We start from the raw sequence: 27,795 nt of genomic DNA, 5'->3' as shown, positions 1-27,795 counted from the left end.
GGACATCTAATTCTGTTTATTTTTTCAGGTTTTTATTTATTTATTTATTTATTTTGCATTTTGGGGTGATGGTGGCATAATTTATGGTGGGTTTGTTAAGTACAAAAGATCTCGTGTCTGCTCTAATTAAAGTCTGTTTAAACTTCAAGGGATTTATGGCGTACAGTTGTCCTGGTATGAGGGCTGAAAGAGTTGGATAACAGAGACTTCTCCTGGGAAGCTACTACAGCTGTTTGGATTAGTCAGGATTGTGTGGAAATGTACTGAAATTCTGAAATGTGATTTGGTTTAAAAGAGGTTTATTCAACTTACTGCTTTATCACATTAGAGGGCAAACAGGATTTAAATGAGAGTTAAACTAGAGAAAACCAAGAAATGCCTGATGTTTATCACACAACATTTGTGTGCTGTGTACTGTTCTTGCTGGGTCAGTCTGTTACAGCAGCAAATATAAAAGAGAGTCCTATCCCCATGACATCTTGGACTAACAAATTTATTGTGATGTAAGATGTTCAGGGGCAGGCATCCCGTTAAAGTCTTTTAGTATTTAAACTGCCACACAAGTCTCAAGTTGGTACAAACTGATCCAGAGAATATGTTAATCACTAACCTCTTAGTTAAAGAGCTGTGAGTTCTTTTTGCAAACTTGCCAGTCTAATACCTAACTGGAGAAGTGCCTAGAATTGAATTGGGACCAATGAATTCTTCCAAATTCATTTCCTCCTTCCCTCATCCTAAAACTGTTAGTGGCCTAGCAGAAGAGATATTTACTGTTATTTACCATCAAGTCAGCTAACTTACAGTCACCTTATCCATGACATAAGCTCTAGTCATCAATAGACTTACTCAAGTTTCGCAAACTCAGTATGTGGCTTAATTCACTGAGTCAACCCACTTGAAATGAAGTCTCCTACTTTTCCTACTATCTCCCACTTTTCTCACCATTATTTTCCAATAAGCCATGTTATTTCATGATGTGTCCAAATGTTGATAGCCTCTAGGAAGAGTTAAGGCTGGATTTGTTCTCTGATCCATTTATCTGCATGTTTGCTAGTCCATGGTATCCATCAAACTCTCCTCCAGCATCACCTTTCAAATGGGTGGATTATCTCCCCCCCCCCTGTCAACTACCTTTACTGACCAGCTTTCACAACCACACATGGAAATCGGAAATACTGTCGCATGGATGATTACATGATTCTGGCTTTGTTATTTAATGTTATACAGGGGAAAGTACAGGGATCCATTTGATTCCTTTTTTCCCTATAGAAAAGATTTGAGGGAAACCATAATTCAACTGGAAAAAACAAAATGGCTTAAAGGATTAAACTCCATTTCCCCACACGCCATTCCCCCTTCTGTTGTTAATAACTGATACCAGAAGGTTTATGTTTGGGATACCTCTTGTGTTACATCTGGTTTGTTATTTTCTTGATACCTTTATATCTCACATTTCTTCCAATGAACTCAAAGCAGCTTGCAACATCTGTGCTTTCATCCTCACAACAGTCATCCTGTGTGTAGGTTAGACTGAGAAAATAATGATTTTTATGGATCTGCAATGATTTGAAGCTGCAGCTCCCAAGTCATAGTTCAACACTCTAATCTCTACACAACAGTGGCTGCCTTAATATATGCTTAATCTGACCTACCCAGCACAGAACTGCTATCCAAAAGCAGTCCTATAGTTTGCAAAGTTCAAAGCCACTCTTTACCTAGCATTGTTTTTCTGGCAGCTCTAGCTCTTATTCCATTTTACCTGGTTGGTCTGTTTCTTCGTTCCCTGCTCCAAAAGGCATCTCTGTCTCTGAATCGGCCTGGACATCACACGAGTCTGACTTGCAAATAGGAAGTTCTTGAGGTAAAGAGTTCTGCAAAAATTACAAATTGATGATGTGAATGGAAATGCTTGTATAAGGAGTGGATTTACGCTACACAATTATATCAGTTTGATGCTACTCTCATGCCTCCAAGCAACAGAATCTTAGGGTTGTTACTGACATACCCTCTAACTTTTCACAGATGAAAACCAGGATACGTGTGCCCAAGCCACACCAGAAGCGTGGTCATGATGCAGAGGTTATTATCAGGAAAAATACACAGGCTAGCAGAGGCTGCAGCAGTTTACTTTTGCTTGAGCTGGAAAGGCTAAGATTCCAAACACCTTCTCTTCTGTCCAACCTGCTGTGTTAACTGGTAAAAACTGCTTTTGCACTTTGAATTCAGTTTGCAGCAGTTGAAGTCAGTCAAGGACAAAAGGGGAAATAGAAACTAGGACATTTTAAAAGCAGCTGAAAAAAAGCAAGAAAGCAGAGGATCAATTGGACTGTCCCTGCCAAACTGGGACAGCTGGAGGATTGACCCCAGTGATGTTCAACTGGCATGCAATACCTCACACTGTGAGTCCATTCCTATTTTACAGAAGAGATGGAGGGAGACAGTAATTGATGTGATGGAGCATATATTTTTTGCATAAGAAGTTCTGAGTTCATTTTTTACTTAAATGTTATATCACTACTAGACACTGAGTGTGGCCAAAGTTCCATTGGACTGTGGTGGGACATAAACATCCACCAATAATTTTATTTTGATACTCAGAGGGAAAAGGCTGCTGCTTATTCTTCCCTGGTTGCTCATGAGCAGCAAGAGATCCATTCCTGGGGAAGTTCTATCCTTGGCCACTTATTGGCTGCAGGGCTGTGCCCGAGCTTGTCCTTATACTACACATCTGTGGAAGATATAGCAGCTTTTACACCACCCCTCAGAAGAGTGAGATGCTTTCTTCTCTTTCCACAGGTACTCAGGAGCAGCTGGAATGTATCCAGGCACTCCTACTACCTTCACAGGTGTGGTTAGTGAAGACTTGGGGGAGAGCCTTCGCCTTGGCTGCTCCCAAGTTGTGGAATTCCCTTCCACAGAAGGTCTGGTTGGCCCTCTCTCTGCTCTTTTGTGTTTGTAAATTACAGTGGACCCTTGTTATATGCTGGGATTTGGTTCCAAGATCCCCCATATATAACAAAATCCATGTATACTCAAGTCCCATTAAATATAATGACATAGCTAAATGGTGTCCTTTATAAAAATGGAAAATCAAGGTTTGTTATTTGAAATGTATACTTTTTTTTTAACATTTTCAAACTGTGTATGCTTGAATCCATGTATAAAAAAATCTCTGTATAAGAAGAGCCAACTGTAGTTAGTTTAAATATATTTTAACTTGTATTTCAAGAGTTTTAAAAATTGTATCATGTCTTTCAAGGTGTTGTGCATCACCTTGGGTCCCACACCAGGAGAAAAGTGGGATACTAATTGATTAATTAATTAAAAATAAATTCTAGCCCAAACTCCCCAGATGTGTTGAGCTGAATCTCTCAGTATTTACTCTATCCTTCCCAGCCAGTACAACCATCATTTACTATTAAAAAGACATACTGTATATATTCATGTATACGTCTAGAAATTTTAGTCAAATAATTGACCCAAAAGACCTGAGTTGACTTATGCACAGGCCAATATAGGTACTCTAAGTACTGTACGTTAACACTTATTCTTAAAAAGAAACCATCCCCTGGTGTAAGGCAAAAATATAATCTGTCCTGGAGTCACTTTTCCTTTGTTACATGCCCCTAGATTTTATCCTCGACTAATCCATGGGTCATCTCAAAATCCAAAATTTTGACCCCAAAACTTGCCCTTGATTTATACATGAGGTCGACTTATAGTCAAGTATATAAGGTAATACATATTGTGGCAGTATTTGCTGGGCCAACCAAAGAGATAAAAAAAAATCTGTGCAAGGTTTGAGTTCTTTCTATCTCTTCATCAAGCAAAATGTTAAAAAAAAAAAAGGGGGGGGGGGAGCAGAAGATGGGGAGATATTATGCCTGAAGTCATGACCTCTGTATGTTGTCTCTGAGATGTAATGAAGAGAAAGATGTGACTTTATTGACTCTCAAATAGGGCTCACCATATTAAACGATGATATTAACTTTTACCTCAATGAGTCCCTAGGCTTGCTGGGAGAAAGAAAAAAAGATTAATGATATTTCTCTATTTAAATAAATGCATGTTTAATTATTTAACATGAAGATTAAAAATGACCTTCTATATTATTTTAAAGTGCCCTTTTGAAGTTATTCCCCCAGTGAAAATTCCTTTTGAAAAGCTCTACCTCCATCTGATTTTGGACAATTTCCCTCTCCCATTACAGCCTCATATAACACAGACTCCAGTGGTGAATATGTTGGCTCGACTCTTTAGAAATACTGTTTGAAGGGGAAAAAGCTGCCTTGAGTCCCAAAATTGGAATAAATGTGGGATATTACTACTACTTCTACTACTACTTCATTGGTAGCAAATGGAAAAAATTGTACAAGCCATTTGTAGCTAATGTACAGGTGGGGAATATTGAGACCACCTAATATTTTAGACTGCAATTTATACAATCCCTTATTATCTGTCATGCTGAATGGGCTACTACTTGTAGGCCATACTGTCTAGTGCAGTCCCCTAGATGTTTTGGACTTCAGCTCCCAGAATTTCTGACTGTTGGCCAAGCTGGCTGGGATTTCTGAGAACTGAAGTCCAAAACACATGTGAGACCAAAGTTTGGGGATTACTGTAGTGGACCAAAGGCTTGTAGTGGACCTTGTTTGCACAGATATGGCCATTGATAGAGTGTGTAATAAAAAGGAGCCCAGACTGCCTGGTAAGGATACGTTTGCTGGCAAACAGCCATGTAAATGGTGCAAAGTCATTAAATTAATTCTGAATAGAGTTGTCAGGCAGGCCAACACACTAGCAGACATAACTGAAGTGTCATTTAAAAACATAAGAAAGCAATCTCAATCTCTCTCTCTCTCTCTCTCTCTCTCTCTGTGTGTGTGTGTGTGTGTATAGGAAGGTGCTGGAAAAGAAACACAAGAACTTCTGGGGACAGATAGCTAGACAAACAGACAGAAAGAGATTTTCTTACTGGAGAGGCCACAATGTCCTGGGCTTTCGTGGTGCATTGCTCTGACTCTTTGCTTCCATGGAGCTGCTTAACCTCCTGAAGCCAGCTGGACACACAAGATTTCTGGAGAAAAGACTCTTCATTCCGGCCTTTGCTTCCAGCCTCATGATCTGTGAATTTCTGTTGCAAACTGGTCAGCTTGAGGTTCTCTCTTCCTCTCCTAGAATCGGATAGGTCTAGAGGTGCTTCAGTGAGATATTCCCTCATGGCCTCTGCCTTTTCTGCATGCTCCAGTTCTTCCCTATTGATCAAGAGGAATCTCCCAAGTGTCCCATTAGTAGAATCTTCCAAATAGGGTCTCTCCTTTTTTAATTCTTTGCCAACTCTTGCCAATGGGGAAGATAATCGACATTGGGTGCTCTCTAAACTGTCCTCCATTTTAACTTTACATTCTTGCTGCTGCTGTTGGGCCAATAAATAGTGGAGTTTCTCTTGATGATTAAGGAACTGGAGTCTGTTCTCCAAATGACGGTCCTTCATGTACACTACAGCACCAGGGAGTTCCAAGATGGTGGCCTGGTCCTCCCATTCATCCTGAGAACTTGTTTTGCCTCCTACATCCCTGGCCATTAGTAAGTGGTGTGGGAAACCACCCTCTTTGCTGGTGGAATTATTCCGGAGTCCAAGATGGCGCAGGGCAAAATGTTGGTTGAGGAGGCAGAGTTGCTCTTTTCTGCTAGCAAACTTCAGAGTCTCATAAGAGGAAGCAATTTCCTGGTAGTCTGGTTTGCTGGCTCTTAAATAACTAAAAAGAAAAAAAAAACCCCTATTATCTCCGTCATTCAAATATCTATCAAAAGTCACAGTATCAAATGGCTTAGTATGTATTCCATTTGGGGGACCCTTTCCCCATCTTTGTCAACATTTCTTATTTAGGCCAAGAAACGCAGAGGTGGTGATACTACTACCTAAGTGCTCCACCACAACCTCCAATCTTGATTCTGTGTTTTATTTTGTAGCACAGTGTGAAGCAACTATGCATTATCCCTTGCAGGCCAAATTTTCTCCAGACTTTGCGCCTCTTCTCAGGCACTAAAAGAAATCTTACTGCAGGTCTATTAGGAGACCTGTCAGAGAGCTATATGTTTGTTGTTGTGTTCCTTCAAGTCATTTCTGACTTACGGTGATCCTAAGGCAGCCCTATAATGGGATTTTCTTGGCAAAATTTGGTCAGAGGAGGTTTGCCTTTGCCTTCCTCTGAGGCTGAGAGAGAGTAACTTCTCCAAGGTCAACCAGTGGGTTTACGTGGCCAAATGTGGATTCTAACCCTGGTCTTTAGAGACCTAGTACAATGTTCAAATCACACTGGCTCTGAGAGCCAATAAAGGATGGAGGTGGTCCAAATTACTATGGTTTGGAGGCCAGAAGAGGGCCCAGGGCTCAGGTATGTTGTATATACCTTTGTCTTTGGGCTGTCACAACCCCACATCCTGTATTTTATGTTCTACTAAGAGCAGAAAAAGCAGGCACTGGTTGTGCCCAAAACAGATTGCAACCACCCTCCTGCCATCTTTGATACATAGAAACATGGCCTCAAATTACATAATGAATGCTGCAGGGAGAGGGAACTAGGACATTTCATAAACATTTGAAAAGTGGGATAATGAGGATTGATCCTATCAAACTGGGCCAAAAGCAAAGGGTCTCAAAATTTTGTATACCTGCTTTTAAACAAAAGTTGATGAATCAAGGAAGAGACAGCACTTGTTCCTGAAGGTGGCAATCCCTTGCAGCCTATCTATTCTTGGGATTACATTAGCTGATCTCCCGTTATGCCCAAATACTGTCTGATTCTGTTTCCAGATGTGCCTTTTGAGGAAATCAGTCAGACAACCAGGCTGTTCCTGAGATGTTCTCACTCACGCTTCAAAGCTGGGACTTTGATCAGGCTGAGGGGATGGTGGAGTTTCATTCGCATGGGGTGGGGTGGTATATCCTGGTCCATCTCTTTCCTGCAGGCAGGATCTTGAGCCAGGTTTCACTAATGCAATTGTTCCATGCAACTGATTTGCTATCTTCTGAGAACTCTAATAAAAGAGGAGAGATAGGAAGAAGAGAATGCTCCATTTCATTATTTCATGCTACAGGTGGATTCATTCATTCAAGCAAGCCATGACCCTGAGTTTGCAAGCACCTGAGCAACTCAGTTGATGACCAGGACTCATGGAGGTTTCCTATTCCTAGGATTCCCATAAGATGAAGTCAACTTGACAGAAAATAATACCAACAAGTCTGCCAGGACTATTAGCATGTTTTGGACTCTGATTAGAGATTCCTCACATATCTGATCAGAGATTTCACAGACATTTGACATGGAAATCTTACACAGAGGTGGAGACCCTTAGCCTTGTGAATGGGTTTGGCCTGCAATTCTTATCTGACCAAGTCATCTTATTATCCAATGGGGAGATTATGGGAATAGTAGTTCAAAATCCTCTCAGTTGAGTATCAGTGGAAAAGATCCTGCAAAGGCACCTAAACCAGCTCTCTGAACATTTATAGATTTTTTTGTAGCACTTAGATGTCTAGTGCAACTAAGGCGCATTACAGATGCACCAAAGGGGCATGCTAGGGTTAGGAAGGGGGGTGGTAGGGTTGAAAAGGGGCGTCACTTCCTGATGCCCCTCAAACCTAGTACGGACTGAGTCCGTACAAAATGGAGGCACCCGTCCACATGGGGGCGCCATTTTGACGTCACAGACGCATAGCGTCCGGACGTCACGCGGCAGAAGTGATGCGAGTGCGTGACTAGCGCCTCGCGGTGCCACTTCCGGGGCCCAGAAAGAAGACCATTTTGGTGCTTCTTTCTGGCTGCGCCTGGGAACTGCATGGTTTGGCTGCTGCGGTTCCCGGACGCAGCAACTGGCAGCGGTGCGAGACTGCCCGTTTTGGGCGGTCTGTAACGCGCCTAATTCTCTTCCACACTACATATTTATAGTGATCTGAATCCATTTTAACTGCCATGGCTTTATCCTATGAAATCATGTCAGTTTTGTGAGTTATTTAGAATTCTCAACCAGTGAGCTGTAGTGCCCCATTGTTGTTATTTATGCCTTCAAGTCATTTCTGACTTATGACAACCCTAAGGTGAACCTATCACAGTGTTTTCTTGCCCAGATTTGTTCAGTGGGGTTTGCCTTTGCCTTCCTCTGAAGATGAGGGAGTGTGACTTGCCCAAGATCACCCAGTGAGTTTCCATGGCTGAGCAGGGATTCAAACCCTGGTCTGCAGAAAAATAGTCCAGTGCTCAAATCATTATATCACACCTTACAAAACTACAGACCCCAGGAATCATTAGGATGCACCATGACAGTTAAAGTGGTATCTAAGTGCTATAATTCTGTAGAGTGAAAGAGGATGAAGAGTAATACTAAAAGAAAAAAAAAAGATTGTGTGATGTAAAAAGCAGAAATACACTCGTCTCTTCCCATTCGCTGGGGTTAGGGGCACAGGACCACTGTGAATGTGGAAAAAACGCAAATAACAAAAACATTACGTTTTTACCTAGAACAACTCTCTAGGAATCTCTAGCTTCTCCAGTGCAACTTTGTAGTCAACATCTGCCAGACATTGACCATAGAATTGTGCTGGAGGAGCTACAAATGCCTTGTGGAGTGTTCTCTCTAGGAATGTCTAGGTCCTTCATTGTGACTTTTGGTAGAGAGTTGTGTTGGAGGATCTAGATATTCCTAGAGAGAACATGTTAATAAAATCTGTGAATAATCAAAGCCACAAAAGGCAAAGCCGCAAATGTGGAGTGACGAGTGTAGAAATATTTGCACATATTTGATTATTGTATGTTCATGTTTCTAAAAGGCTAGTGTCCATGACAGATCATGGATTGAGACCTAGTCCTAAACTCTAGCCATTTGACAACAGGGATTCTACTTGTTTATTGCCCTTCTAGATGTCTTTGATTTCAATTCCTTTCAGCCCCACCCAGCTTGGCCAATGCAAAGGGAATGTGGGAGCTGAAACCCAAAGGTAGGGAAAGCCAAAGGTTCCCCACTCCTGATTTAGAGAAATTGTCCAAAGTATATTGGAAAGTGTGACCATAGTACAATTAATTGGGGTCTTTATTCTTGCATGTTTCTTTCTGATACCTACCTATTTACCTCTTATCCAGGTAAGCTCTCAACATAAGGTCAAGAATAAATTTTGATAGGAAAGACAGATATTAAATGTAACTCATCTACACAGATACAGAAATGTGATCCAATTTTAATGCTCATGGATCTGTACAGACAGGCCAAAATGAAATTGCTTTAGATCACTTTGGAGGTATGCTGTCTAAATGGCGCATGTGTCCTAAGTGGCCAGAAGCTATTCCAAATGTGTGGTCCAGACTGGAGCATGGCTTTGGCATGGATTCTGGCATCTTAGGGTGCACACATCATTTAAATAGCACACCTCCAAAGTGACCTGAAGCAGCTTTATTTTGGCCTGTCTGTACGGGCCCCATGGCTCCTTTCTACGGACTGCTAGGATTTTCAGTTTGGTGACATTTTTAGACTCATTTCCTATAGGGCAATATTGTTTTAATCCAGGGGAGGGCAGTAGTGCTCTCTAGCAGAGTAATCACTCTATGCATATCATACAAATCGTAAAATTCTGTAGGATGGAGATTTGGTAGTTAAAGTGGTAGCATACTGCTATTAACCATACAGTTAAGATAAATCCAAGAATGAACCAAATAGGGTTAGCTTACCATCTCAAAAACATGATCTCCATGGAGAATCGTGTTAGGAGAGATCCTCATACCTGGAGAACTTCTCTGTCCAAGGGACTGATCTAGAAATAGGAAAGATAGGTGCCACTGTCATATATTTAAAGTAATGCATGTTCAGATTTCTATACTTCATGCTCATCTAAACCTTTTCCTAGGTATAAAGGATTTGAGACAATCAAGGATTTCAGTCTTAACACCTGCAAGCCACAAAAGTGTACATGTTGGATAATTGTAGTCCAAAAAGTAACTTTTCAAAGCTCTATAACTGATAAGTGACACAGAAGATCTGTGTACACATTTAGATGACCTGACACATTAAAAAATAAAATAAAAGTAGCCACAGGGAGAATATAGAGAATTAGATTATGACTCTGGAAGGTGAGATGGGATGATAATCTTTTTCTACTTACATCACTTTTCAACTGAAATTCCCACAACAGAGGCTTTTGACTACAACTCTCACCTTTCTTTTCATTTTTTCCAATCCCCAATGTTATTTGGGATTGATGGGAGTTGTTGACCAAGACACCTGCAGTGACCCAGCTCAAAGAATGCTGTTTTGGAATAATAACATCAGAGGATCTTTGTAGGATGAGTCCAAAAGTCTAATTCTAACAGTGTCCTGACATATCTTTTGGAATAGTTGAAGTATGAGCCCTAGCCAAATTACTATGCTGGACTGTAGATCTGAGAAACCCATGGGACTTGTAGTCCAACCCCCCCACTTGCCAACCCTCACCTATGAGAAGCAGACCTCTTTCCCACCCACACCAAGTGGCATTTTTCTGTATAAACATGAGAGATGTCCATAGTTTCTCTGGAGGACTTTTAAATTATAGGTTGGGTCTGCTGTGGCCAGACATGTGTTACCAAGAGAGGATGTAGATTTACATATGTGAGTTTAGACATTTGCATAAATGTATGTTAATAGATTAAAAGTGAGAAATATTATTGGGACTGAAACAGAAATGTGATGCATCTTGAAATAATAGGGAAAACTGTATCAAGGAGCCCTTCACACCATGTAATGATAACACTATGGTTCCACTCTAATTGCCATAATGACATCCAAATTCTCAGCCACAGAGCAATTCTAATGCCTCACCAAAACTACAAAACCCAGGATTTCATAGCCATGGCAGTTCAAATGTAGTCATTATAATTGTGTAGTGTGAAAGAGATCAATTTTTTTTTTAAAAAAGCCAAACAATCTTGGGGAACTGATTAAAAACAAGGACCACCACCCTAAAACTGTGATTTGCAGAACCAAAGGCCTTGTGGAACAATAGTCTTGGCCACCTGACCAAAGCTCAGTAAGGATGGAGACAGACTTAACTCTCCTTAGGAGTGAGTTTGACAACTAAGATGCTGCTACAGAGAAGGTCCTGTCTCATATTGCTGCCAAGCTAGCCTCTCAGGGTGGTAAGACATGTGACAGGGTGGCACCCAAACTGCACATCCCAGAATTTCACAGGATGTAGCCATGGCAGTTAAAGTGGAATACTAGCTCTACAACTGTGTAGTCCAAAATGGTCCCAAGTGACTTGTGTGTCCATCAGGTTGGACTGCAGAATTAATTTAGTTTGACAACATTTTAACTGCCATGGCTCAGTGCTATGGAATTCTAGGATTTGTAGTTCTGTGAAATATTTAGCCTTCTCTGTCAGAGAGCTCAGGTGCTCCAACAAACTACAAATTGCAAGATTCCATAGCAGCTCAATGCAATTTGTAGTTTGTTGGCACACCAGAATTCTCTGACGGAGAAGGCTAAATATCTCACAAAACTTCAACTAGTTTTTTGTGGGTTTTTCAGGCTATGTGGCTGTGTTCTGGAAGAATTTATTCCTGCTGTTTCGCCTGCATCTGTGGCTGGCATCTTCAGACTACTGGTACAGTGAGCCTGCACCATACGCGGGCTCATTATAGGCAGCTTCCAGCTTACGCAGAAGCCGCTGGGGGATCAGGAGAATGGCACTGCATGGCGTGCACGAGCCCCATTATACCTAATGGGGCTTGAGCATACACACTTTTTGCCTTAAGTGGGGAATGGATCCCCTGCGTAAGGCAAGGGCAGACTGTACTACTATTACTACTAGTTTGCACTCAGGGTGAATATGCTCTGCAGAAATCATGCAGTTTGATGCTGCTCAACTGCATGATTTCTGTTACTTTTACACTTTGAGCTCAGTTTGCAGCAAATGAAATAAACAAAAGGGGAAAGTGGGAGGGAGGAAATAGAAACTAGGACATTTTGGAAGCAGTTTGAGAAAAGGGACACAGAGGATCAATCAGGAGTAGACTGCTCCTGCCAAATCAGGGAGTTTGGAAGCTATGGAATTCTGGTCAGGTCCCAATCAGAGAGCGTTTTCCTGTTGTCCTGGAGATTCTGATGGGAAAACTATAGATCTATAGATCAAACTGGATCTAGTGTCAGAACAAGGCTCCTCTCAGTGGACAGCTGAGTGGCTCACCATACTTGTCTTCTGCTTCTTGGTTCGGTGTTTTCTCAGTGCTGGATTTTCTGGTCCGCATGGACAGCAAAGGAAGAGGTGATTCTGGGGTGGAGTTTCCCTCTCTGAGTAGCCCTTTGAGAGCTTTTGGTCTGTCCCTGTTGCAACACAAAGGAAAAGAATAAATAGAAAGAAGAAATGAGAAGTGGAGGAGTAAGTAGCAAAAGTTGATCATTAAAAAGTAACAGCACCTTTCCATTGCAGTAACAATAGCCCCAAAGAATAAACAGTAAAACATAATATAAATCCTAAATAAAGACTCCTAAAAATAAATACAGTAAAAATGCTGGCTGATTAATTTTTAATTGGGATTAAGAGAGTAATGTAGGATAATAATGTAGTGAAGAAAGCTAACAGGGGGACAATATGTAACGTGATGCTCCAGAAACCATAGCCTGCTAAAAAGACAAATCAGTGGGTCCAAGAGCTAATTAAGCCTGAAATCACAATGGCTTAACTGAGACTTGTGTATTTTGGACATATCATGAGAAGACATCACTCACTTGAAAAGACCATGATGCTTGGTAAAGTAACAGATAGTAGCAAAAGAAGAGGAGAGTACTACAGGTGGATAAACTCAAACAGGGATACTATGGGCCTGAGTTTACAAGACCTGAGCAAGGCTGTAGATACCAGGGTGACTGGGAAGTCTCTCATTCATAAGGCTACCCTGAGTCAAAATTGACTTGATGACAAATAACAACAGCAAATGTAGGAATCTGAAATATTTCCTTTGTTATTGTTGCTGTTGTTGTGTGCCTTCATGTCTTTTCTGACTGATAGCAACGCTAAGGTAACCCTATCATAGGGTTTTCTTGGCAGAATTTGTTCAGAGGGGATTTGCCCTTACCATCCAAAGAGGCTGTGAGAGTGTGACTTGTCCAAGGTCACCCAGTGGGTTTCCATGGTCGAGTGTGGATTTGAACCTTGGTCTCCCAGCATCCTAGTCCAACACTCAAACCATTACACCACACTGGCTCTCTACTGTGTTATAACTGAGCAGCTGTTGATCTTCAGGCCAGATGCAAACCAAAGGAGGGCCCCTGCCTTTTTAATTGTTGTTTAGAAGAGGAAAATGAAGCAGGCAGAGCTTGCATGCCAAGTTAAACCTGTTGGATTGCCCTCTTTTATATAGGCAGGCTGAGCTTTCCCTTCCCATGCTGCTGGGCTTGTTTTGATGCTTTATATGTTGCTCACTTTCTTCTTCTTTTCCCCTTGAATTTAAAATGGCAAAGTCTTTTATAATTCTCAGCACTCTTTTGCAATCTATGAAATAAGATTAAAAATAGCTACATCTCTATTCTCCCTTTACTAGCAGGTAAAGACCCTTTTTATTTAAACAAGCATTTGATTATTGATTGCTTGCATAAGGGTCTTGTTATGGAGGGCATGGCTTGCTGTATTTTTATATTTTATATTTTTGAATGATTTTATACTTTTTAAATTGCTGGTGTTTTAAAGTGATAGCTTGTTTTGTGTGTGAGGCTCTCAGTTTTAAGATCCTCAGTGAATGGTTTTCTCTAAGGACATTTTCACATGGGATGCAACAAGCGTCATTAAAACATGATTAAAATGTGGTAATAGCATGATTGGGGGAAAGATTATCACACCACTGTGCACTTCTTCTGTTCGTGTCCCATGTGTAAACTGTAATGGACGCATCATTGGGTAATAACGGGAATTTCTGTTATTAACCAGTGATGTGTCTATTACAGTTTACACTAGGATGTGAATGGGAGAAGCACACGAGGGTGTGATAATCTTGCTCCCAACCATGCTATTACCACATTTTAATTGTGTTTTATTGATGCTTGCCTCCTCTGTGTGATAGTCTTGTAAGTCCCATCACTGCCACAGGTTTGGTTGGGGAAGACATGGGAGGCAGCCTTCAGGATTCCCTCCTCCCATATAATCTGCCCCATGCAATCAGGTCCTCTGGCGAACATTTACTCCAATTAGACAGGACTAGGTTGGCAACAGTCTGCCAGAGGACTTTTTCTTCAGCCACCCCAAGACTATGGAATGACCTGCTAGAAGAGATTCAGCAGCTGAATACACTGTCCAAATTTAAAACAGCACTGAAGACTAATCTCCTCTGGCAGGCCTATCTAGAGGATTTCTAAATTGTGCGTTTTAAATGATGAATTTTAAATGTGGATAGTTTTAACAAGTGCATATCTTATTTGTCCTTATTTGATGTGTGTTTTAATTGATATCACTTTTTAATTGTTGTTCCCCGCCTTGATCCATGGGGACAGATGGGTAATAATAATAATAATAATAATAATAATAATAATAATAATAATAATAATAATAATAATAATATGTTGCCTCCCACTGAAGGCTGGCCTCTCTCTCCTCTCTTTCTGCAGGTAGGTAAAGACCTTATTTACCCAGGCCTTTGACTGTGAACTGTACATTGCAGAAGATCTTTCAATTGGGGTGTGCAGTATTTATTGTTGTTATGTTTTAACTGCCTTTTAATCTATGTTTGTGCTTTTAATATGGTTGCAAAAGATCTTTTAATTGCTATATTGCTTCTCACTGTTATGTTTTAACTGATTTTAAAACTGTGTTAATGTTTTTAATATGATTGTTTATTTAAATTGCTTTTGAACTTTTGTATTATCTATTGCTTTTACTGCACATGGTTTTAACTTGTAATGCTAGCCTTCCCTGGGTCCCATAAATAAATAAATAAATAAATAAATAAATAAAATGCTTTAACTTTTTTTTCATCAGGTTGTAATCTATCTTGGAAAATGAATGTATGTAATTATGAAAGAGACCTCAGCTACATGAGCTCAGGCATGTATTCTGAAATGGTGCAGCTGAGATATCTGGTGTTGTCCAGTGAGACGCAGGTCTCACTTCTCTTGAAATTAATTGTGAAGAAATTTAGCAGTTCTCTGGCTTTCTTGAACTGATCTTAGCTTGAACTGGCAGGACTGCAACTCTTTTTTGAGGGCTTTTATCTGAAGATGTAGGCTCCATAGAGACAGGCCAAAATAAAGCTGCTTCGGGTCACTTTGGAGGTATGCTGTTTAAATGATGCATGCATCCTAAGAGGCCAGAGGTTGCACCAAAGCTGCACTCCAGTTCTTAGTACTGGATCGTGGCTTTGGCCCAGCATCTGGACTCTTAGTATGCATGCATCATTTAAACAGCATACCTCCAAAGTGACCCGAAGCAGCTTTATTTTGGCCTGTCTCTATGGGGCCGTAGTTTCCTGGAACAAAGCTGAGGGGATGAGGTAATGCCTTTCCCTTTTGTCTACCAAGTGCCAAAGTACCAAATCCATCAAGAAAAGGAATTTGGTGGTGGCCCATCTGATATTTCCTACCCTCCAACATTTCACAGATGAAATGTGGTACACTTGTGACTAAGCAACATCAGAGTGTGGTGAAGATGTCAAAAGATATAAATGGGGAAAAACACACAAGCTAAGAGAAGCTGCAGCAGTTTGCTTTTGCCTGAGTCTACAAGGAAGGACAAGAGTCTACCATTTCCTCTCTATTTTTGCAGTTTGAACCCAGTTTGCAGCAACTGAAATAAGCTGAGGATAAAGGAGGAAAGTGGGAGAAATGGAGAGAAACTGGGACATTTTAAAAGCAGCTGGAAAAGTGGGATGATAGAAGATTAATTTGAATTAATTTGACCCTGCTAAATTGGGACAGTTGGGGGATATGCTGTTTTCAAAAGGTCTGCAATATTGGATTTGACTAGGAAAAATTGGAAACACCAAGTAATAAATAAAAATTAGAAGAACATACTCAGTTCCACCGAGCATCTTCAGTTCTTCCTTCAGGCTCTTGTTCTCCTCTCTCAGCTTATTCATTTCATTAGCTGTGACAAAGAGAAGAAAGCACATGCTTAGTTAAATGACAGATACAGTATAGGTGGTGATGAAAATGTGTGTTTCATACACCATAGACTAAATACCAGGCTGACCCTCATTAAAGCCAGCTCAAAAGAATTTCAGGTTATTTCTTTTATTTTTTTAGTTTATACACTGTTTTAATCCCAAGTGAGATCTAAGTTACCAAAGGTGCAATGATTGTGTAGTATGATCAGAGGAAAAGTCTACTTCAGAGGACAATCTTGTATATAAGGAGCTTTTATTCCTTAGATGGGCATATCTTCTGCCAGAAACTGACCAAACCTGTATTGTAAGGCTCCTGTGTTTCCTTGGACTATACCTGTGGTAGGCAATTATGGCCTGCCAATGATTCTGGGCTACAGCTCCCATAAACTCTCACTCCTGGTTATGCTGGTTATCCTGTTTGGGCTGCTGAGATTGGTAAGGCAAAACATCAGGAACACCATCATTGTCTACCCTTGGTAATGACTGTCTTCTACATGTTAAGTCTCCTTATCTGAAATGGTTGGGACCAGAAGTATTTTAGATTACAGCCAGCCCTTCTTATACACGGATTTTTTATACACGGATTCAAGCATCCACAGTTTGAAGATTTTCAAAAAAAGTATAAATTTCAAATATCAAACCTTGATTTTCCATTTTTTTTTATAAGGGACACCATTTTGCTATGTCATTATATTTAATGGGACTTGAGTATCCATGGATTTTGTTATTCACGGGGGATCTTGGAACTAAACCCCAGTGTATAACAAAGGGTCCACGGTATTTCAGATTTTGGAATACAGTACTTGGATATGCATAATGAGACATGAACTGGGGACGACTCATGACCAATTAACAATAAACAACAGATGAGATATATTGGAGATGGGACCCGCGTCTTTTTTTTTTTCATTTGTTGAAAATGAACATTTATTAATGGTCTTATCTGCTCTGCAGAAATACAGTCAGCCTTCCTTACCCATGGTTTTTTTTATCCACAGATTCAAGCATCCACAGCTTGAAAATATTCAAAACAAAACAAAACAAAAGGTATACATTCCAAATAGAAAGCCTTGATTTTCCATTTTATACAAGGGAAACCATTTTGCTGTGTCATTGTATTTAGTGGGACTTGAGCATCCACGGATTTTGTTATCCATGGGGGTCCTGGAACCAAACCCCAGTGGATAACAAGGACCCACTGTAATACAGTTTGACACCACTTTAGCTGTCATGGCTCAGTGCTATGGAATTCTGGGATTTGTATTTTTGTGAGATGTTTAGCCTTCTCTGTCAGAGAGCTCTGGTGCCAAAACACACTACAGATCCCAGGAGGAGTGTCAAACTGCATTAGTTCTGAAGTGCAGACATAGCCTATATTTCATATTCACCTTATACACATTGTCTGAAGATAATTTGATACACAATATTTTTAAATAATTTTGTGTATGAAATAAAGTTTGTGTACACTGAACCATCAGAAAGCAAAGGTGTTACTGTCTCAGACACCCATGTGGACAACTTTGGAGTATTTTAGATTTTGGAATTCTGGATAAAGGAATACACAGCCAGAATGGAAAATTTGCCTAAAGAGAGGAAGACTGTGACCAATGAAACTCATCTGCTCAGTCTGCTGTCTAAGTATTAAATGCTGATGGACAGGAAAGTCAAGCTTCCCGCTGCTCTCTCTTCTTGCAGTTAATTTTAAACTGGATTTGGACAGACCTTAAAATGGAAAATTGTTTTTTTTTTTATAACGCAGGGGACACATGGCTATGGTGAAAGTCAGTAGATTTCCATTTTGGTGAAAATCACCTGGTTTGAATGCTTCTGTATTCCCCTCCTCAGAGTTTGGATAATTTCCTTTATTTAGACCATAACCCCCAGAATCTCCCAGCCAGCATGGCCAGTAAGTCCAAGGAAACAATTATTTGCAAGCTCTCTGCTCTCTCCCTCAGACCTTCCTCTCTCCAGTTTCTCTATGTTTTAATCCATTTCATTCCTTTCCTTTATCTTTCTTATTATTAGTCTCCTGTTTACTATGTTCCGTGAACATGCCAGTTTGAGACAAGAGGAAAGGAAAACAAATACTGAATGTTTGGTATCATAACATTGCATAATTCTTGCTAAATTCAAGCTTTTTTTCAAGCATAAAATTTCTCACTTTTTTTAAATGACTACTGTGAGCATCAATGTCTGGCTGCTAGAGGCTTGAAAAGAGTCTGTTGTACTCACTGAGGATGAAGATGTGTTGAAGACTTTGGAAATGGGCTTTTCCAAACTCATGTTGCTTTTTCTTGGCAAGTTCTTGGGTCACTTGACACCTGTCGCAGAGGCCAGCTCGCAACCTTAAAAGTAGATCAAGACAAACGGAATATGTTTAGCCCAATAAGGCCATACAGAAACACCCTCACAGAGTCCTTCCATCTATATCTGATGTTTAGGTTGTGAGTATTATTGCCTATGTTGCCAAAAGAACAACATGCATGCTATACTCCCCAAACGCCTCAGTTTGGCAATGACAGTCCCAATTAATCAGGAGAAACCCAAGGTCTGTGACAGGTTTCAGAAGCCAGCTTGACATATTTTGTCAGATTGTCAAGGGTTAAAGTCAGCACACTGACATATATCTCAGTTCCGATCCACCCATTACATTTCAGGAGGTACAGATCAGGTTGGTCTGTACTGGAATTCTCAAAGATTTTCATTTCTCCAGCATCCCTGATAGCGATCAGGAATAGGTGATGGTGGACCTGATGGGAAGAAGAAAAGGTTTAGTAGGACTAGCTGGAGAGCATAGAAATCCATTTACCTGTTTTCCAACACTTTCACATTTTCTTTAAGGGCCTTCTGCTGTTCTCGGAGTTGGTGGTTTTTAGCAAACAGCTCTTCAATTCTCTGGGTCTCTCTAATTTAGAGTGAGAACAAGAGGCAGAATGAGAAGGCTGGTCAAATACTGCTACCTCCAACCAGAGACCTTACTTCTCATATACACTATTATTAACTTAGGCAAAGAATAGAGTAGGCTAAATTCTACTTTACAGAGGGCAATTCTTTACTTGCAGATGTTCATGGGCCCCAATACAGGGAGAGCAAAGAGGGAGTCAATTCCCTGTAGACGGGGGTGGTGGGGGGCTGAGCCCATTCTGAAATGATCAGGCAAACTGTACCATGGAAATTGCAATGCTGTTGAATCTCATTAGGAACTGATAAAATACTCTCCAAATGTCCATATTTAGCAGCAGTCCTAATTAATACTCTTATCATCCCAGTTTTTCCCCCTCCTACTATCTCACTTGGTCTTTAGCTTACTTCAGTTGTTGCAAATTGAGTTCAAAGTGCAATAGTAGTTTGCATCCAGCTAAGTCAGCTGGGGGGAAAGGAGAGGTGGGATGGAAGCTTCCCTTTCCTGCTAGGTTCAGGCAAAAGCCAACTGCTGCAGTCCTTCCCAGCCTTTGTGCTGTTCTTTATTCATTACTTTTGCCATCTTGGGACAGTCTGATATTGCTTGGCCACATGTGTCCTGGTTTCCATATGTTGGAGGGCATGTAATAAGAACTAAATGATCAAGTGCACACACGCACACACACACACTCAAAATTAATGCACTGATTGTAGTTGAAGCTTTCTAGGTGACATACATCTATCCTTTGCACATTTGCTTGGGAGTAAGTTATGACGAACATTTGAAAGGGACTTCTAAGCAGACATTGTGCTTGGAACAATCTTTCAATGACAGAATGAAAATGAATGGTAAAAGTAATTTGCCCTTCTCCCGATGTTTGAAGCAAGATACCTCCTTACCTGATTCTCTACACCTCAAGCTTAGTGGAGATACATGTTTTTGTATTTTCTTTGAGAACATTAAGTGGTTGTTTCTATATCATCGGACATATATCTCCAAAGATTTTGCTTTTAAAATAGTGTAGTGGAGGATGGATGTGATAGGGGACCGCATAGGCGCTTTTGCATCCTCTTAACAGGCTCTAACCGATTTTTCAGTTTTTTATTTACATTTTGAAATATTTCATTTATTTTCTCATTGCTTTTTTGTTTGTTTTTTTGCCTCAGTTCATTGCTGTTATTTTAATGTCACACATCCTGGTTTTTTTTTTTTTAAATGTACCCTGAAGTAGGTAAAATGAATCAATGACTTTCCTGGCAATTTCCAGCCCCCTTCCTACATCTTAAAAACAGTTCCAGCATCCCTGAAGCTGTCCTCTGTTTCAAGGGCTACCAAGCACAAGTCTGGCTTTATGATAAAGGACTATGAGGAGGAAGAATTGGACTTTCAAGTTGGTCATGCACAGTTGGCGCCCCAGTCATGCTCGTTAATTATGGTGAAATGTATTACATTTCTATCTGAGCATTGTTACAATTACTAAGCATATAAGTTAGCACATACACTTTTACATACATGCAAATATTATATAAACTGGTGTCCTCTTTTTTGACCATGTGTAGATAGTTACTCTTAACAGACAGCCTAGTAAAGGTTGACAGGACATCTAGGCTGGAAAAAAATGCTTAGAAAAGAGTCACTGGAAAAGCGTGTCTTACAGTGATAGGAATAGTAGGAGCTAATTTAGATCCAGTCAGGATTGTAGGTTTGGTGGCAGTTTCAGTATGAGCCACATCAGTGAGGCATATGCTACATGTCACAGAGGGTGGGTTGCAAAAGTTGTATGACAGAGATTTCTGGTTCATGTGTTGTCTCCTGTGCCCCCTGGGCTAGCCCTCTGCCAAGTCCTGTGAGAAAGTAAATTTCAGCTGCTAGTCAGGTCATCTTCTATAAAGAGAATTGAAAGAAGGTACCATCTTTGCCTCAGGTAGGGTTGCCATAAGTCAGGACCTCCAAACCGGGACAAATGTAGGACAAATGTAGGACAAATTTTTTAAAAATGGAGGACATGCGAAAAAATTGGATGGTTTTTAAAAAATGTTAATATAAATGCATGTTTCTTAGGCATGATCAAAATGGAGGACATTTTGGCTTTATTCCTACACAGATGACAGAAATGTACTTCCCTTTCTGGCCAACCCCCTCTCCCCCCATTCCAAACAGCACATTTGGGCATTGAACATGGCTTTATTTTAACATTGCCTCTTGCATATTTCAGAGGCTTATTGCATAACCAAACTCTTTGAGTTTCACACTGAACATGGGTTCACATGGCTATGCATATTGAACATGTCAAGGTGGTTTAACAAGAAGTGGATTTGCCCTCGGTTTCAGGTCTTGCAGCAACTATACTTCTCAGAAGTGTGTACTTGGTCAAGGTACTTTGGTTTTCTTTCACTGCGCATGAGTTTGTAAAAATCACAGCAACTTACATTGGCCATACCTCTGAAGCTGGCTGATATCAATATCACCATCATCATCATTATCATCATCATCATTGTTAAAGCAGATCTTTTAGCATTAAAAGCACCGAAAATACACAGAAATGCACTTTGGAAAGTCACACTGTCTCACCTTCAGAAAAAGTGAGTGCATGCCTCAGAAATTGACTGATATCATCATCATCATCATCACCACTATCATTGTTAAAACAAAGCAGACCTGTACAAATGGAATGGAAATCCTCCTCCTCCTCCTGCTACTCCTCCTCCTCTTCTTCCTCCTCCTCCTCCTCTTCCTCCTCCTGCTCCCTCCTCCTCCTCCTCCTCCTCTTCCCTCCTCCTTCTCCTCCTCCTTCCTCCTCCTTCCTTCCTCGCTCTTCCTCGCTCTTCCTCCTCCTGCTACCTCCTCCTCTTCCTCCTCCTCCCGCTACTCTTCTTCTTCTTTCTCCTCCTCTTCCTCCTCCTGCTACTCTTTCCTCCTCCTTCCTCCTCCTCTTCCTTCCTCTTCCTCCTCCCTCCCTTCTCCTCCTTCTTCCTCCTCCTCCTCCTCCTCCTCTTCCTCCTCCTCCTCCCCCGCTGGTCGCTGCTGCCTCACTGGGCCTGGGCCGGCCCATGTGGGGACCACAGGAGGAGCTCCTCCTCTTGAGGCTGGCTGGCCAATGGGGACAGACTGGAGCTCTAACAGACCGCCCCCTGCCAGCAGCCATTGGCCAGCCAGCCCCAGGAGGAGAAACTCCTCCTATTTAGCCCTGCGTGCGGCCCTGCAAGCGCGCGCAGGGTAACAGGCGGCAGCGGCGGAGTGCTGCATACAAAACAGCACAAAGGCCGCAGGAGCAGCCGTGTGCAACGGCCAGCGCAGCTGCCGCCACCACCAGCGGAGGCAGTGGACCTGGGGCAATCCCGGGTCCAGGAAGAAACTGGCACGGGGCGCCCCCACCTGGTAAAAAAGCGGGATTGTCCCACCGGGGGGGCGGGATATGGCAACTCTAGCCTCAGGTAGCAAAATGTCTTCAGTCAACCTCGGGCAGCTTCTGTCCTCCCATGTCAATTGTCCTGGCACTTTATGAATGAATAGACCAGCCCTCATTTTCTAAAACAATCTAAGTTCAACCAGCATGTGATAAAATATCTGCTTTACTCACCGAGATCTTTCACTGGTTAGTTCATTCAGCTGGGTTTGCAGAGCTGAAAGAATTTTTTTAAAAATGTTTCAGTTTAGAGATTGTGGATCATTTCCCCATGTTGCCTGATTCCCTAACAGGTAAGTGATACTTCCAAAGAGCCTTATCGCATTAGAAAAAAAAGCTGAATCAGAGCCGGAGAATAGTGGCTTTTTCCTTGCCTCTCTACATGCTATCGAACCACCTCAGTTCTGTTCTCAGAGGAGATCATTGTAGAAGCATTCCTTTTGCTATGCTGGAAAAGTCAGTTTAACAAAAGGCATGCTTTTACGATTGTCTCTCTTGGGAAGGAGAACGGAAGTGCTACAACAGCGCATGGAGAGGCAAGAAGAAAGCTGCTTCTCTCTGGCTCCTTTTTGGCTTTCTTTTCTCATAATTTAAGATAAAGTAGCTTTAATTGAGGTTGCCAAATGGTATTTTCAGTTGAAAATCATAACTGCAAAATGACTTACTAATACAAACTGAGCTACACTTATGCAATGTAACTCTACAGCCATACAGCTACATGGTGCAGGTGATACACTGCCTGTCTGCTGATTACCAGCATTGAGAAACCAAATGTGTATCTACCATTGTGTCTGCTTATTGTCCTATTGTGCAATGGGAAGACACAGTGGCTATTTCTGCAATCTTTGTGAATCAAGTGGAATAATGAAGACACTAAGAATTAGTTATGCACCAAGAATGCAGAAAGCCTGATAGGTAACTTTGTACCAATCAGCCTAAATCTGTTTTATAAGGCTGTAATGATACTAAAATGTTAAGGGATGTACATTATACCTATTTGGAGAGATGAGAGATCAAAATTGTGATAATTTAATATTTCTTTATTTAAAATATCTTGTTTCTGACAATGGACTCTGGGGTGTTTCAGTGCAGAGTCTTCCCCAATCTGGTGCCCTTGAGATGTTTTGGCTTACAATTCCCCTGATTATCAGTTATAAAAGATAAGCCTGATGGGAATTGTAGACAGAGGTGGTGTCTCCATGGACCAGAATATTCTGGGAGCAGCCTGGAATATTCTGTCCCTTAAGATGCTCCAATATTCCTAGGGTTATCTGGGCACTCCAGAGCAATGGCGGGTAGCTGTTCACACACACATCCCACTGTGCTGCCTGCTACCACCACCATGGGTTGTTCCTTCTGAGACTAAAAGCAATATGCCCAGCCATGATTGCTTTGGTGGTGGTGGTGGTGGCAAGTGGCAAAGTGGGACATGTTGTAAACAGCTGCCCGCCAGTGCTTTGGAAGGCTCCGGAAGAACCAAAGTTAAAGATGAGTTTTAAAAAATCAGTGTAAGGTGGTGGTGGTGGGGGGATATATGATGGGTTTGCTGCTGAACTGAACTGCTGAACTGGTGCGATATATCATCTGGATATATCGCACCAGAACTTGGCATGAGGATGGGAGGAGGATGCGGCATTTGGCCTATGTGGACATGGCCTAATAGTTCTGGAGGGCACCAGATTGGGAAAGGCTGAATCCTATACTGCTGTCATGTTAGCTTTGAGCATGTCTATTTCCTGTACTGAGCTCAGTTCTTATGGTCAATTGTTATTCTTGAAAAGTCTGTTAATGGAAGCCAGCATTTAAACATTGCAGATTTCAGATTTGGTCTTACCATGTACTTCTTTCTCGTGGATTTCCCTGAGTTTGTTCAAGAATTCTGCAAAATTTTCTGCAGCCATATTCGGTCTGTTTTCACATGGGGTGTGTGTGTGAGATAAACCTCCTTGGTCAGTTTTTCCCTCCACCGTTCAGTCTGTAGTATAAAAGTGGAATGATAAGTGTAGTGAGTAATATTGGTCTAGGAAGTGTGTACTGTTTTTAACACTGTGATACCCTCATACATGAGGGCCAGAATGATTTAGTAGTTTGAGTGTTCGACTCTGGTAGATCAGGGTTCAAATATCCTCTCAGTCATGGGAACCCATTTGTGGCAGACATAGGGACACTTTTGCTTTCTGATGGTTCAATGAACATAAACTTTGGACTTTGTCACATGGGGGGACGAAATTGGGGGGAAATCGGCAGGTTTAAACAGTGATTATTCTGTGAAAATTGCATGATTGTGATTAAGATTTTCACACACATCACAATTAAAGCATCATTATCCAGTGAATAATCCAGGCAATAATATTGCTTAAACTCCAATAAAGTTCTGTTTTGCAAAATGAAAATGGAATGAAATAAAAAATTTCAGCCAGCAAGCCCTAAATTTTAAAAACAACTTTACAGTTGTCTCAAGATCAAAAGAATAGCTGGGCTGTTTTGTTTTGTTTTTCCTACATAGTTAATAATCCTAATGTACAGTTCCTTGGTCTTGCTATCCATAGCATTATAGAAACAATTTACAATGCATATTTTAAGTGACCTTCTTTTATGACTACAGTGGTACCCCGGGTTACGAAATTAATTTGTTCCGCCGCCGCTTTCGTAACCCGAAATACTTCGCAAGCCGAAAAACCCATAGGCGCTAATGGGGAAAAGCCGCGATTTCGTGTGAAATAGCGCCGAAAAGCACCAAATTTTTTTTCGTAACCCGAAATAACCTTCGTAACCCGGAACAGTTTTTTTAAATGGATTTTTTTCGTAACCCGGAAATTTCGTAAGGCGGCGCATTCGTATCCCGGGGTACCACTGTATTTAAAATTTTTTAATGTATAGGATCATTGATAGCCCATGTTCCTGTTTTGACAAAACCATTCAAACGAGTAAAGAATCAGACTAAAATTAAAATCAGAAAATGTATGGTCTTAATCCAATCCAAACATATGCACATCCAAATTCTTTACAATCAAAGAGTGATCGATAGGGGGATAAAATCTTTTCCATGGACAAAATTCAGGTATCGATTTTACTAAAAAAAGACTTATTGACTGGTTTCCTCAAGAAAGATTTTTGTTCACCAAAAATGAATAGGAAAAGGGATCTTTACAAGCCTGACATATATTGTTCGGGGCTAGTGGAGGAAGAAGGATTATGTTTTAAGCCACCCACTTGTCATAAGCCATTATTGCATTTGCACAAATGCCCTTTAAACACACCTGCCCTTAATCATGACCCTTCAGTGGTGTTTTATTTCCTTGGTGATTTTCCAAAGGTGTCATTAATCGGACGCTTTGCCAGTTCTATTCAGAACCAGTGGCAGAGTTCAATGGGAAAGGTTTTTATGAGGACATAGCTTTCCAGGAAGCTCAAATTGCATTAATACCTGTGGCTGTAACCCCTCCTTCAAAATACTGCTGGTTCTCTAAAGGTGAGACATGCATCACTAGGTCCAGTATGTTTCTTAATCCCCACCCCCTTCAGAATTATTCAAAATTTTGCAAAACTCAGAGATGTATTGATCTTGCTAAAGGGCTCATCTTTGTGATATTTTGGACAGGTATTTCCCTGAGCTTCTTCACTTCTGAATTAAATTGCTGTGTAACATTAGACAGAGAAGTAATTTGATAGCTGGTTGCTACACAGATACAATGACTCTCATGATCTGGGACATATTCAAGCCAAAAAACTGAAAGAACAAACATTGGGCCTGGTCAGAGCTTCCAATAGTTACTTTTTGGAACACAGTTCCCAGAATCCTCTAGCCAGTATAACCATTGTTCTGGGAATTGTAGTTCAAAAATAAACTTTGCCGAGCTCTGACCGTGGATCAAATATTGATCAGAACAGAGACTGCAGAAGAAGAAATCTGAAGATTAGAAATGGGGAAGGCAGCTATGAAAGAACCAGAAAAGATCGTAAGGAGTAAAGATATACAACTAAGCACTAAAATTAGAATCATACAAACCACTTATTCCCCATCACCATTTATGGATGCGAGAGCTGGACAGTGAAGAAAGCAGATCAGAAAATCAATGCATTTGAGATGTGGTCCTGGAGAAAAGTGCTGAGGATACCATGGACAGCCAAAAAGACAAACAAATGGGCCCTTGAACAGATCAACAGATCCCTGGAACCAAGATGACCAAACTGAGGCTGTCATACTTTGGCCACATCATGAAAAAACATGACTCATTAGAAAAGACAATAATGGCAGGAATGGTAGAGGGCAGAAGAAAGAAAGGCTGCACGCTAGATGTATGGAGAAGTCAATTGGAGAGGTCACAGGCATGCATTTGCAAGACCTGAGCAGAGCAGTGGAGGACAAGTGATCTATCTTGGAGATATTTCATCCACAGAGTCACCATGAGTCAGGGTTGACTCAAGTGGAGTTAACAACAAAGCTTAAATACCTTAAAGGCCTAGCTGATCTTAAAAGTTAACAGGGTCAGTCCTAGTTAATACTTGCATGGGTGACAGCCTATGAATACCAGGTGCCGTACACGACATTTCAGAGGAAGGAACTGGCAAAAGTATCTCTGAGTATTCTTTGCCTAATTCATGGGGTTGCCATACGTTGACAGGCAACTAGAAGGCACATGCACACAAACTGAAAAATGATAGTATTTGAAAAGGAAATCTGGTAAGCTTGTGAACAAAAAGGGGATCACTGTTTTTATAAAACACCAAGGAAACAAACAGGCAAGTGTTTTCTTTAATGATATCAAGAAATTCTCAAATGCAGTTCCTTTTATTCATTCTTTCTATTTTCCCTGATGCATATCCTTTTCTCTAAACCAGCATAACAGGATCATAAGATGGAAGAGAAACAAATTATCTCTGGAAATGAATTGCACTGATGAGATCAGTGCATACTTTCAACCTCTCCTGAGCGATAATGGGTCAACTCTCTTCCACTTTATAGAATGATCATGCAAATAAAGAGAATTTATGAGTTCTGGGCATGAGGCAAATAATAAGGTTCTTAATTGAGTTGGCCTTTGTCTTAAGCATTATTTAGAAGGAGGGTGTCAGAAGGGTGCAATATGACACTTCAGGAAAAAAAGCCAGGCTCTTGTCTTGCTAACTGTCTAACTTCAAATGGATCTTCCCCTCTAATGGAGACTATTAAAAAGCAAACTGTTTTAAAAAGAAATCCTGTGCCAACTCCTGTTTTTGTAGAGAATAAGTGAAAACCTAAAGTGACAGAGCCCGAGCCCTCTCTTTTGTTATACTGGAGTCACATTAAGAAAAAAGAACCCAACATAAGCATATGGAGATGAAGAGGTGGGGTGATATATTTTGAGTATGTATCCACATTGCATAGT

At 40.9% G+C, this 27,795-nt stretch overlaps 1 protein-coding gene across 1 annotated transcript in view; it reads right to left on the bottom strand.

Annotated features, from left to right (window-relative positions):
* Positions 1-24,327, bottom strand: part of RBBP8NL (RBBP8 N-terminal like) — a 36,047-nt gene extending 11,720 nt beyond the window's left edge. Inside the window, exons 1-10 of the mRNA XM_042461430.1 lie at positions 24,261-24,327; positions 22,601-22,643; positions 18,928-19,023; positions 18,351-18,463; positions 16,027-16,099; positions 12,215-12,351; positions 9,723-9,805; positions 6,878-7,041; positions 4,976-5,759; positions 1,760-1,871 (exon numbers count right to left, since the gene is read on the bottom strand). Coding sequence (XP_042317364.1) covers positions 1,760-1,871; positions 4,976-5,759; positions 6,878-7,041; positions 9,723-9,805; positions 12,215-12,351; positions 16,027-16,099; positions 18,351-18,463; positions 18,928-19,023; positions 22,601-22,643; positions 24,261-24,327 — 1,672 coding nt within the window. The remainder of the gene's footprint in view (positions 1-1,759; positions 1,872-4,975; positions 5,760-6,877; positions 7,042-9,722; positions 9,806-12,214; positions 12,352-16,026; positions 16,100-18,350; positions 18,464-18,927; positions 19,024-22,600; positions 22,644-24,260) is intronic.
* Positions 24,328-27,795: the final 3,468 nt, after the last annotated feature.

Source organism: Sceloporus undulatus, chromosome 4, assembly GCF_019175285.1.
Source record: "Sceloporus undulatus isolate JIND9_A2432 ecotype Alabama chromosome 4, SceUnd_v1.1, whole genome shotgun sequence".
Lineage (NCBI taxonomy): Eukaryota > Metazoa > Chordata > Lepidosauria > Squamata > Phrynosomatidae > Sceloporus > Sceloporus undulatus.
This window is presented reverse-complemented; position numbering and strand designations above follow the sequence as displayed.